We start from the raw sequence: 13,123 nt of genomic DNA, 5'->3' as shown, positions 1-13,123 counted from the left end.
AATTTTATGTGACAGAATGAGCTAACCAATGGCAGATAGATATCTGAATGAATCTGTGATTCTGTGAGCAACTCAATCTGCCTGCCTGCTTTGCCTGATTTTGGGTAAAAAAAAAATTTCGTATAAAAAAAATCAATATTTATATACATATTTATATTTACATACAAGCCATGCCCAGCCAGTCACATGACCACCAAGCCACACCAGCTAGTGGTCCCTGGGATTTAAAATTATGAGCTTGGTGATCCCTGAGGTCCAAAAGGTTGGCGACCCCTGCTTTAGGATGTTCTACGGGAAGCTATAGGTCCATACACAAATACTTTCAATGATGTTCGAGTGCAAAATCTAGGTTTCCCCATCATCTCTAAAATCAGGACACCCTTGCCAAATATTGCTCATATAGACGAGGAAAGTTGTTGTTGGATTATCCTTGTTCTGACTCACATGCACATTAGTGTGCACTACTCCCACTGATCCTCTTTAACTGAAGCAAGGAGGGGAGGAATAAAAATAGAAGAGTAGCACAAATTAAGAAAGGTTGGGGGTGACTTGAAAACATGGCAATCTTTCCCTCTTCCACTTTTTTTTTCTAAATAAGGGAGCAGTTCAGGCAAACCCTATGTGGTCTCTCAAGAATTGAGCATGGCTATTTCTGTTGCTGCTTGAAACATTGCAGGAATTTCATAGTTGGCATCCATTATAGCATCTCTTTTTCCCCAATGCTCAGTTTGAACTTTTGGAATCACTGCAACTTTTTGAGATTATCAGTGAAATAAAGGAAGAACACAAAATTTCTACTTGCCTTTCTTTTTGGATATTTAAATTCTACTTTTAAGTTATAATGATATTGCATGAGTGGAATTGATTCTCATATTAAGCAACAGATCCAGACGTTGCTTATAGAGCACAACAGAAGGCAATTGGGCCATGAATTACCTTATTTTTCAGTTCCTTTGAGGCATAAAAACATCTTTTAAACATGGGCAAAGAACAGCTTCACATCCATTTGCAATTTAAAAATTGTTCTCAGCTACCCCAGCTACAAAAAGATTACTTTCACAAATATGCAAACATTTGGTACAAGCTAAGAGCTATTGGCGTATGCATCAGGCCCTGATTTTTATTATATGAATCAAAGCTTTGAAATGTAATATGGCTTTAGCGATTAGGCCATTTATTTCATTGTGCAATTATCATGAAAATTGGTCCTTACGAAAATAAGATATAAACTAAAATTGGTTCTTATCATGGATATGTCGCATACTAAGTTAAAACACATAATCTGCTCAAAGCAAGATACTTTTCTGTCCTAAATCTGAGGCGCTGATGAGCAAGAGTTGATGAGATGGTATTTTCACATGAGAAAATGCTTACACGGTCTGATTCAAAATGTGCCAGCACATACAGTGATAGGTGGCCTTAGGTTTATCTGTGTATCACCTTTGTTATACAAGCAGTACTGGCTTCCAGATTCCTTCTGGGATACAATTCAAAGTGCTGGTTATTGCCTTTAGAGCCCTATCTAGGTTACCTGCAGGACTGCCTTTCCCTAAGGGCAGCCACCTGCCTTACCAGATTAGATAGGGTGGACATGTTTCTAGTCTCTTCCCTTAAACTTTGCCACGTATGAGAACTAGGAAGTGTGTAGCAGCCCTTGTCCAATGGAACACCTTGTCTTCTGAAATTCAACAGGAATTTCAACAACCTGCTTAGCCTTCCATCAAGTTTTGAAGACTTTGTTTTTCCTCCAAGCCCTGGGGTAGGATGAGGTGACTCTATATGTCAGAGATTTCACTTGGTGCCAGTTTTTTGTTTTTAATGTTCATGAATTTTGTTCTAACGTGGTTTTATTTTATTACTGATATTGTTCTAATTCTTGACTGGAAGCTGCCCACTTCAGTATAAGATGAGCAACTATATAAATGTTTAAAATAAAAAATAAATCTTTGCTCTACATCAGAATCTTCAGTGTAAGGAAGCTGATTTTCCAATTTACTAGACTTGATAATGACAATATGTTAATTACAAGGCTTAACATCTCATCATAGAATGTTTCTTTTTAATACATTTCACACTAATAAGAGTTAACGTAATAAGCATTAAGCAACTAATAGAGAGACTGTGTTATAATAAACTACTTCATTTTTTTTTAGAAAAGTTCAGGGTAGGCTGTTATGACAGAAGTACTGGTATAGAATTGCCAAGTAAAACCTAACAATAAGAAGAGTGTAAAAATATTGAAAAAGTGAAAATGAATCCCCTATGCTTTAAATAAAACATGTCAAAATTGAGGAGTAAAAGTAAACCCATTTATTTATATTGCATATTTCTAGACCATCTACCTCCCTCAAGATAGATTTTACAATCTTTAGTAAGACCATAACATCCTCTGGAATGAGAATATTAGGAAAATTAACACCCTAGAGACATTTGGAGTTGTGAATTCCAGTGTAATATGGGAGCCATCATCTAAGACCAATGTTCCACTCAGAATAATATCTTTGAAAATATAGATGATGAACATGTCTTATCCCCTATGGCAGCAAAGAATTAATGCCTCATTTCTAAATTACCTTAAAACCAAAGTCATGCTAGCAGTTGAAACAAAAATAGTTTTTTCTGCTATTTATACATAGACATTCACTTTTTAATTTCAGAACTACAACTGCAGCTCAGTCTGAATTCTTGAAATTTTTGCTTCAGCATCACTGATAATATACAGGTGCAAGGATATACTTTCCCTAGAAAGGGTGTCAAGAGTTAGAACCTATTTGAAAAATCTCTCTCCCATTGTGTCCCAAAGAAGAAAAGCCCAGCAAATGAAACAATATCTCACCAGTTGGAGTGTTTATTCATCTATGTACAATTTGATTCCCCCATCAGCCACCCATATCTACCATATTTATGATAAGCCACTAACAATAGTTTTTCTTCTTCTGTCAGCTAATTATCAGAGGAAGAATAGCTAACACATAGATCTGAGGGTTTTTTTTTTCCATTTTTGGGAATACAGCATATTATTGAGAAGTTGCTAAGTAAATGTCATCGGCTTTGGAGGCCAACTGTTTTAGCTTTAGGAATTATTTCTAAAAGCTGCTCAAAAGATTATCAGGTGTTTGACTAAGCAAAACATCTCTGCAAAAGTATGATTAATTTTCTCTTTCAGCATGATACTCTCACTGATATTACAGCTTATCTAGAACAACTTTCAGGTAGTGATAGAAGTCACTCGCACAGACAAGACTCCATGTAGCGACAGAAAAACAGATAAGGTCCAACCATTGCCAGGAGAATGGGGATAACAAACTATGACATACTAGTATGAGAAACAAGTGGGATCAAATGAGTATGATATTGAAGATCTAGACCAGGGATGCCAAACTCGCGGCCTGCGGGCTGAATGCGTCACGCACTGGCCATGCTCACCCCTGGTTTAGCAAAGGAAAAAGGGGACATGACACCGTGAGTTTGACACCCCTGATCTAGATGACAAACACCCAGAGGGAAAAAAAAGTATATTTTAATGACTCCAATCAAAAATCTTCAATTGGAAAATTTAATTGGAACGTATTTCCTTTTTAATGGGAATACTAGTTGAGGAAAAGTTAGCTTTTTTTTCCTCTACCCGGGGATCATGGCAATTAAATCTGGGATTTTCTTCTCCCAAAGCATATGCTCTACTATTAGCATATGCTTCTGAACATTTTATTACTTCAGGCAAACAATTATTCCAGATCATTTTGAAATTCTTTTGTCTTTCCAAAGTAATTTGCCAAATTCTAAAGTGATGCACTATATTTCAAAACAGCCTATTAAGGTCATTTGAAAGAACTATTTTCTAAAATGCTCGTGGAGTTATATGGAACACTGTGTAACTATAACCATGAAATTCATTATGGGCAATCAATAAGTAATTAGACTATCCCTAATGACTGGCTAGCAACTATCAATTTTAAGCTACAAAAATAAACTAGAGAAACAGTTAATAAATTATAGTGAATGAAGCTATTGTTAAGTTTCTCATTAGTTAGTTCTGTGATAAAAACATATGAGCCATTACATTTGTGGAAATGCTAATATAATTTAAAAATATTTCAATTTAATAATTCGCTAATGTGCAGTAGATATATAAAAGTTATGTCCCCATTTCATATTTTTAAAAATGGTAATCATACTGCAGCGGAGTCTTGACACAGAAATGTTCAACAAACTAAAGTTCACTATAATAGTGGATACATTAATACCAAGTAAAGTTTAGGAATCATTTGAGTCTTCGTTCTTGGAAAGACAGTAACAAAGATAATGGGAAAATGTAGTAGGATGGAAAAATATCTTGAGGAATTCAGAAAAAAATAACTACTCTCTAGGATAGTCTCAAAATGTATGGAACTTACTTATGGGAGAAGGTTCCAACTGCCAGTAGCCATACTTTAGATCCATTCAATGCTCACAAACTGGCAAAATATACTAATCCATGTTTTCATTTTGGGAATGTTGTCTGAAATTTGGACTGTGTCACCTAATCCCTGGCTAAGTAGTTCGTCCAACAAGGGTACAGGAGATATTGTGTAGACCCCAAAAGATGGGTGGGTAGGTGTTTGCAGACTGAAACAAATCCCTTTTGGCTGTTGATCATGTGTGGAGGATTCAGAATGCTTTCCAATCCATGACCGAAGTGTGATGTGCTGCCAGTAGCCATATAGAATAACCTTCTTTTCTTCTAGTTTGTTTAGTAGAATCATCCAAAGGAAGGTGATATACGTAATGGTTGATGCTGGAACTTGATTTTACCAGATTTTTACTGTTTTCTTCTAAAACATGAGATTATTCAACAAGTGAATATGTATTATAGAATGCAATCTTGATTTGCTCTATCTGTTACTGGCAAATGATCTTTTCAAATCAGCTTCTCAATTAAACAACTTAAGGGTAAATAAATAAAACTCAGAAGTACCACTTTCAAATAGTTAAATAATTGTGGTGACTAAATAAATTATTTTTATTAAACTAATTTTTCCCCCCATAAAAATACAGTGCTAGGCATTTCACAAATTGATACGTAAATATGAGCACAGAACTAAGGAGAAACAATACGGCGGAAAATGGTTGTAACTCAGCAAGGTCAGTAGTAAAATGACAATTGTAGACATTTATAAAACAATTCCTGGAGTCCCCACACCACCCTTTTTGTTTATTTCTTGTAACCCATCATTTAACACATCATTATTTTAAAAAAGTACTAAAACGTGTTCCTCTATCAAAAAAAAAAAGCAAAAAACCTTTTCCGTATAAAGGGTTCAGTGCCCGTCTTCATGTGAATGACAAAATAAGTCTCCTAGTTTTCTACATTAATATAAAAATATATACATCCCCATTTCTTCAGTAAAGACAAACTTTAAACATCTATGTAATAAACAGGAGGGAGAATAGTATTCAACTATAAATGTTGTATTCTGCACACTAGAAACATGAGTCTAGCCCAAAGTTGTTTACTCCAACATTTGCTAATGTGAAATCATTAGGAGTAAATGGTGATCACTTCACGTCCTCCTCCTCGCACCAAAAGCACTCTGTTTAAGCCTTCTGTCAAAACTTCCAAAAACTCCATGTCTGGTGTTAAATCAGTCAAGGTTGTAAGGAATGCATGTAATCTTTATGACACCCATATTACTACTCTATGATATTCTTTCTCATAAAATGTGTAATTCGCACCCCAGAAAATCTGTTAAGCAAGAGTCAGACAGAATTTTCAAATCTACATTCAGCCATGAAACTGAAATTCATACAAAGAGAGATTACTTACTTTTTCTGGTTGAACATGGAAATAAATTTTAAAAGCAGCTTGTGCAATTAAAAAGGCAACATTAAAAAGGTCCAGAGCAAACATAATATTACTCAACTCCTCATGCTTAACAGGTTACAATCGGCTCCACCCCTCATTCTTCCTACTAGCTGCCTATCTATTCAATTACTATAACTGCTCATCTCAAGTCAATGACTCTGGGCAGTTTACATTTCATCTGACTCCCAATTTAGTATTGAAACTGGATATTATAATTTATATGCCATGTGCTATTCAGGGTTTGCTTTTAACTTCTGAAAACAAAGGCAAAGGAAAACAAATCATGAAATATTCCATGATTACATCAATGCAGCTATGTTAAACTTTCCCTGAGACAAGAGGGAAATATATATCCCTTGTAATTTATAGTTTTTTTAAAAATCCCAATATTTTAGCCATAATTATCAAAGTACTATTTTTAAAATATATTCAAAATAAGAATTTGTACTGATGCTGTATGTTTTCTTTCCTATATTTATATAAACAAATGTAAGAAATTCATATTCCCTTTATACTTCACAAATGAAAATATATCTGTATTAAAAATATTTGATAAACAAGAAAAGGTTCAGAAGATCTATGATTGTAATAAGTTGTCATTAAACAGATTATTTTCCCGCTTAATGTTCACCTGTTTCTTATTTCTTGCAATTCTATTCTCATACTTTTCACCTGATCATATAATATCACAATAAGTTTCCAGAAGAATGGTTATATTAATCTATTACAGCGAAGACTTTTCATTTTTGTTTTGTAAATTGATTAGGCTCAAGTTTTAGACTTTGCCTAAAGTTTGTTTTTTTCTAAAGAAGGATACAGTTTTCATCCCCATGTCTGTTCTTAGGAGGTCCAGGCATGTTCAGTAATACCAGCTGGGCATTTTGTGACTTGTTTAGCACAACTCCATTGAGCTTGACAGCAGTATGCATTCTTCGCACATTTGACTCATTCCTATGATATGACAACAATTAGAAATACCGTTTCATTGATAACGAAAGAAAAAGTCATTATGGCAGCCAAACATTCATAAATCTAACAAATAAAATGTTCGCTAATCAGCAGTACATCTCACAAAGTGAAAATCTGTATTTGACTTAGACAATAGCTAGCTGGATCTAGACAAAATAATTTGATTTTCTATAGTGTGTAAGATTTTATCAGGGAATGATAAAACTCTTGGTTTAGTTTCATTTATCTAGGAAAGAAGTTTCCATCTAGTTCATATTACACTGTTTTCTAAAATAGCAAAGCACCAGAAACAATTAGGACATGCACAGTTCAAAAATGATTTGGAAGAAATGCTTTTAACGCCATACAAATACATGTTTTGGTTGTTGACTGAAATACTGTAGCTGCACTAAGGTCCCATTAACTTTGATTAGCAGATTTCAAGCTTGAAACACTTTCATCACAATTCAACCAAGACACTTTAAATTCAAAGCAATCGGGTTCAGGTCAAACTGTTTTGAATTTGCTACATCATAAACCTAATTCTTTGATTTATAAGTAGTACCATAAAATTATATATCAGTGGAAAGATAATTTAATCAAGAATGTTAATGCAACGATGTTTGTTCAATTATCTGTATTCTATGAAAAGGAATCCTAGAACAACATCCATTTAGTAGTTTTTTAAGTATACATGTTAATTCAATAAACAATTTCCTTTTGTAGCTGGAGGGTATTCTTAGCTAGGATAGCACAGCAATATTAGCCAAGTGGAATCTTTTTACTGAATGTGCTGCTGAAAAAGTACTATTTGTTGCAAATCTTTTCTGCTTAAGACTGCATCAACTGAAGCTTGGAAATTAAGTTTTCAGTGTCTTGTAAAGGCACGATTGAGAACTATGTTACTGTTTTGAACGTACTGGGGGAAAAGACTTTCAACATGGCCATATTCCTTTGTGTAGTGGGTCATGAGAGAATGGTAAAAGATTGGACCTTGCAGCTGGGAACTATGCAGATTCACAACTACAATAGTCAATAGAAACCTACTGCAACAGAGAGAATTTGATCTGTGCTAAGTTTTGGTTAGTATAGGCAGTGTATCAATACTTCTGAGGGGAAGTACACTGGGTCCTATGCGAAACAGAATTGTCTTGTGCCTTAAGCATGGTCAGAAATGAGGCTGGAAACAATATGTACAGTTCCTCCCTAGCTGATAAGGCTACCAGCTCTGCAATCTGCCAGGGAGAACACCTTCCAAATAAAAAACTTTGTATTAGTTGAACAGAAAAACGTAACACAAAATTTTTAGGTCCTGCATTGGGTGTTGTGAATATTGAAGTGAGTAGTTTTGCACTGAAATTTCTTCATGGGCAAGTGTGGGTGCAGATAGGTTCCCCTGAGAAGTGAGTGGATTGATACTACAGTAGTAGCCAAAATTGTAGAAACCTTTTGGGAAAAGTGTATTTTTGAGGTTTGATGGCTAATAACGCCAATTGTTTTGGAGTAGTACCATAAAATTATATATCAATGGGAAGATAATTTAATCAAGAATGTAATGCATTTGTTCAATTATCTGTATTCTATGAAAAGTTATAGCCAAATAACCAGTAAAAGGAAGCACAACTTGCTTAGGTTGATATCAGGTACCTTTCCTTCATCTGGTCGTAGCCAATGAACATGAGGGTTTAGAGAGCCAATCAGGTGTCATCTTGTTTTGGCAATGAGCCTATCAGATCACAATAGGATTCCAGTTACTGATGTCATGTACTGAAGTTGAGAGGAGGACATTTGTCAGTGTTATATGATTGCTATCAAGTTGGGGTTTTGGTGTTCTTTCATTTAGTGAGCTTGTAAAATGTAATAAAATTAAAGTAATGGTGCAAAGAGTTGATTGGTCACCCAAAAAGTGATGTAAAATAGTATTATTAAGTGAAGAAGGCTACAGTTATAAAGAAATTAGAAGAAAAATTGGTGGAAACTTAACCAAAGGTGGCATTTCTAAGTTTTGAAGAGGTATAGGGAGAATCAGTCACTACAAAACCACACTGGTAAAGGCAGGAAAAGGTGCACAACAGCAAGAGATAGCAGAATTAAGAGACTGTGCCTATGTGACAGAAGAAAATCATCTGGGTGTATACAAGATGAAATGGCACAATGCAATGTGTAGTTGAGTGCAAGGAATGTTCGGCGCAGACTGCAGGAATTTGGCCTAAAATCTAGAATTCCATGAAAAAAGCCACTTTTACCTCTCAAACAAAGGTTGAAAACGCTAACTTTGGCTAAAACCCATGTTACCTGGACAGAGGAACAATGGGGAGGTGTTATTTGGAGTGATGAAACCAAGATCTCCCTGTTTAGTAGTGATGGCATAAAATATGTAAGACACTTTTCCCAAAAGGTTTCCACAATTTTGGCCACTACTGTAGCTTGCATATGGATTAGACCAGGGTCTTACTGAATGTTGTTTGCAAAAAAGCCAATGTCAGAGGAATGAAAGCATCACGACTGCTCTCTTCCTCTTCTAATGCATAAGTAATCTTGATGTATTAAATTGCTTAACATGTGTCCTACCAGTGCAAGAAGGCATGTTAAACAATTTAATAGATCTTGATTACTTATGCAGTATAGGAGGCAGAAAAGATCTGGAGGCTGAGAGGATCTGAATAGCAACACTAGTCTGAAGTTCAATCCTTAGATAGGCTGGATATGGATTTGGAAGCCAACCAAGACCAGAGATATTGCATCCTTATTTCTGGATGGGGTCACTTTCTTCTGGGCTAAACTATTTGTAACTCCTCAACTCACAACTCCTGCTTGAGGAACGTATGGCGGCTTTGGCTAGGCCTTAGTACAACTCCACCTCAATTATGGCCATTCCTGGATCAAGAAATATTCACAGCACATGTTTTTGTCACTTCTTAACTAAACTATTCTGCATGGAGCTGCCCTTGAACACTACTTGGAAACTACAATGGATCCACAATGCAGCAGCTTGAGTAACTGGACCCAATGGGTTTCCTAAAGCAGTACTTACAGAGTTAGCAATGCTACTGTGAGAGATGCAACACTTGCCGGGTGGCTTCAATTCAACCTATTGTTACCTTTACACTCTCTCTCTCTCCCTCCCTCCCTCCCTCCTCCCCCCTCTCTCTATACACACACACACACACACACACACATTAAGTTTTCGTGGGTACTTACATGTATGGTATTCAGCTTTGTTCGGGTATTTTCCCATGTCATTATAGTTGTGCTTTTAAAGTTGTAGCCGCTTTTGAAGTTGTAGCAACGTTTCGGCAGACAAACACAATACAGACGAACACAATACAGAAGCCTGATGATGGCAGGTGGGATTCTGCCGAAACGTTGCTACAACTTTAAAAGCACAACTACAATGACATGGGAAAATACCCAAACAAAGCTGAATGCCATACACACACACACACATATATATATATACACACACACACACACATACATACACACACACAAAACTCAATGACCTGATAATCTGCAGGACTGCTTCTTGCATTGTTTCTGCCAAACTCTAGCAGAGAAATTATCTTTAGAGTCATCCTTAACTGACTGCCAACACTAAAAAGCAGTAGAGGATAACTTTCTGGTTTTCCCCACTCTTTGAATGGTATTCCTCCCAATTGGTATTCAGAAAATTTGCAGAAGTGACTAGTCTCAAAAGCCTTTGTTAGTTTTTGGGTGGTCTATTATTTACTTCCAATTTTACTTTTGCATTATTGCAAGCTGCTCAATCTCCGGAAAAGTCTCTAATGTTGGGGACAGTGGGAAGAAAGGACGATCAGCAGCAAGGTGAGTGGACTCAGTTGCAGTGAAGATGGGAACATCATTAGAATGTAAGGCACAGATCGTCTTGGAGGAAATCTTTGTGGCTGTTAGAAGTTCAAAATGACTTGATGGTACATAATCAAAGGTGCTAAAAAAGGAGTGGCACATAGATTGCAGAAATAAACACAATTAAAATTATATAACTAAAAGGGCTCCATCATCTGCTCAGTGCAAGATGCCATCTGTGTACTGCTTCAGGGAATCCACTGAGTCCAATTCACAAACATCTTCTCTGATACTGGTGACACAAAGAATCAAAAGATCAGTGCCTGGCGTGCATCTTTAGATCTTGAGAAGACACCTCCACCCAGCCCTAATTTGCGAATGTCAATGCTTGCTTCTCTGAGAGGTAATTTCCAGCTTTGAAGAAAACGATTAATTCAGCTAAGGAATGCCATGATTTTCACCTTAGGCATTTTTGAAGACAATGCTGATGGAAGGCCTTCTGGGGGAAAATTAAGATGGCACTTCTCTGAGCTGTCTCCCCAAAATGGAGGCTCTCACATCCTCAATGAGATAAAAGAGCACTCGAATCAGAAGGAAAGAGCTCATCAAGAATCTCGTGAATTAAATGTTCTGATGGACAGCAACCCCTATCCATTGTAAGAGGAAAAGGAAGTCTGCTGCGGTGCTATTTCACTTTCTCTGATCCACTTGTCTGCTTCCCAACGGGATTCAGACAATCCAGTCATCCGAGGGAAATTAAGGGAACCTCTGCTGTCCCAAAGGTCTTGGGGTGGTTGGGAGGCAGGCATTATTTAAAGTTGATGAAGGAGTTCCTCCAACACCTGAGCACATTGGCTTCAACCATTTAAAAACATTCAAAGACAGAAGAGAAAAAAGGAAAGGAAACCACTCCTCCCATGCCTTGTACATACCGGAGGAGGTAGAAATGAGAAACTGACTAGTGGCTGCCAAAGTGTTTGGTTCTGCCAGATGGAGTAAATCAGCTAAGGATACTTTGATACAGTGTATCAAATCCAAATGAACTGGGGGAATGAACTCCAAAATTACTTCACAAAGAAAGCAGAGTTGTCATCAGCATATTTATGAAGTCGTTCGATTCTGCTCTACTAGTGTAGTTAAGGAAGATGAATTGTTCTTCTGAGAATAAAATAATAGAACAGTTTGTGCTCTTTGTTTGCCTTATGGGTGTACCCAATAAAGCATGGAGCTCAGTTCAAAACAGCTCCACTCATGACATTCTGTCAGAATGTTTTAACTTGGTTGAATTCCAGTGGGATGAACTTGGAAAGCCTCGAGTACATGGTGCTCCAAAGGACAAGAACTCAAAACATCTTTACTTATTTGTTAGGTTTTTTAAAACCCTACCTTGATTGCTTTTTAAGGAACTTGAGATAATACTCTTTCCTCCTCCTATTTCCTCACAGCAATATCCCCCGTGAGGTGGGTTGGGCTGAGAAAGTGTGACTGGCCCAAAGTCACCTAGGCTTTCGTATCTAAGTTGAGCTAGAATTCATGGCTCCAAGTTTCTAGTCCAGCTTAGCCGCTACACCAAACAGGCTCTTTTTGAATGATGCACACATTATTCAGCAGGAACACAGAAAGAGCCCAAGGATCCACTTTCAAGTAAGCCTACGAAAGCAGGAGTTGCACCCTTGTCAAATCTCCAGTTTTCTCATGTAGATTAGGGTCTTCTTTTATTTGCAAATAGTCTATTTTTGCACAATATCATAATTAACATCCTAGCTGACATTAGAACCATTTGAAATATACCATCAGGACTTAAGAGAACAAGCAAATACCGGTATGTAACCCAAGACACTTGCAAACAATCTAATTTTGTTTTGAACATCCAACATGCAACGTTTTATCCTGAGTATATGATAAAAGCTTGAGAACACTCAGTATGGCTTTTATAAGCTTAGTATTTTAGTCTCAGAATATTTTGAGCATATCTAGCCTGCCTGAATTCTGATAAATATTGACCACTAAGAGAGCTGTATTTATCATAAAGATCCAGCCATGAACACAGATTGTCTACTATAACAATATTTTAAAGCAACATTTTTAGCCTGGACACAAACATCCTGGAAATCAATGGTAACTCAAGCTTTAACTGAGTTAAAAGTAGGAATTTGTAGACATTATTAAGCTCTAATTATTGTTGTATTGCTACAAATATTTTTTCTCAATTGGAGAAAGAATAGGCTCTGACTTAATCACAGCAAGACTGAGTGCTTGTGCATTTGGAATCTTCCAGAATCTAGGAATCCGCCAGGATCTAGGTATTTTCCAGTTTTGGTTCTTGGTTCCAGTTGGATTGCATTACCTCAGTTGGAGCCATTTTGCCATTTGGAGATCTTCCTTCAGTTCCTATATGGGGATCAGCTTGTAGCCATGATCAGGAAAGCTTTCACACAACTCCAAATTATGCACCAATTGCACTTGCTTCAAGACTGGGAGGCCCATTTTCATTCATGGCTTAGTCACCTCCAGATTGAATTCCTG

General features: G+C 36.7%; 1 protein-coding gene across 6 annotated transcripts in view; it reads right to left on the bottom strand.

Annotated features, from left to right (window-relative positions):
* Positions 1–4,975: 4,975 nt before the first annotated feature.
* SLC12A7 (solute carrier family 12 member 7) overlaps positions 4,976–13,123 on the bottom strand; it is a 108,266-nt gene continuing 100,118 nt past the window's right edge. For all 6 annotated transcript variants that reach the window (XM_026701020.2, XM_087930683.1, XM_026701019.2 and 3 more), the window contains 2 exons: positions 6,660–6,793; positions 4,976–5,610 (listed from right to left, as the gene is read on the bottom strand). In XM_026701020.2, coding sequence (XP_026556805.1) covers positions 5,519–5,610; positions 6,660–6,793 — 226 coding nt within the window. In that variant the 3' untranslated portion in view covers positions 4,976–5,518. The remainder of the gene's footprint in view (positions 5,611–6,659; positions 6,794–13,123) is intronic.

This window comes from Pseudonaja textilis, chromosome 3, assembly GCF_049901715.1.
Source record: "Pseudonaja textilis isolate UNSWEBS1 chromosome 3, rPseTex1.2, whole genome shotgun sequence".
In the NCBI taxonomy this organism is placed as follows: Eukaryota; Metazoa; Chordata; class Lepidosauria; order Squamata; family Elapidae; genus Pseudonaja; species Pseudonaja textilis.
The sequence above is the reverse complement of the archived record's forward strand: the minus strand, read 5'-3'. Positions and strand labels throughout refer to the sequence as shown.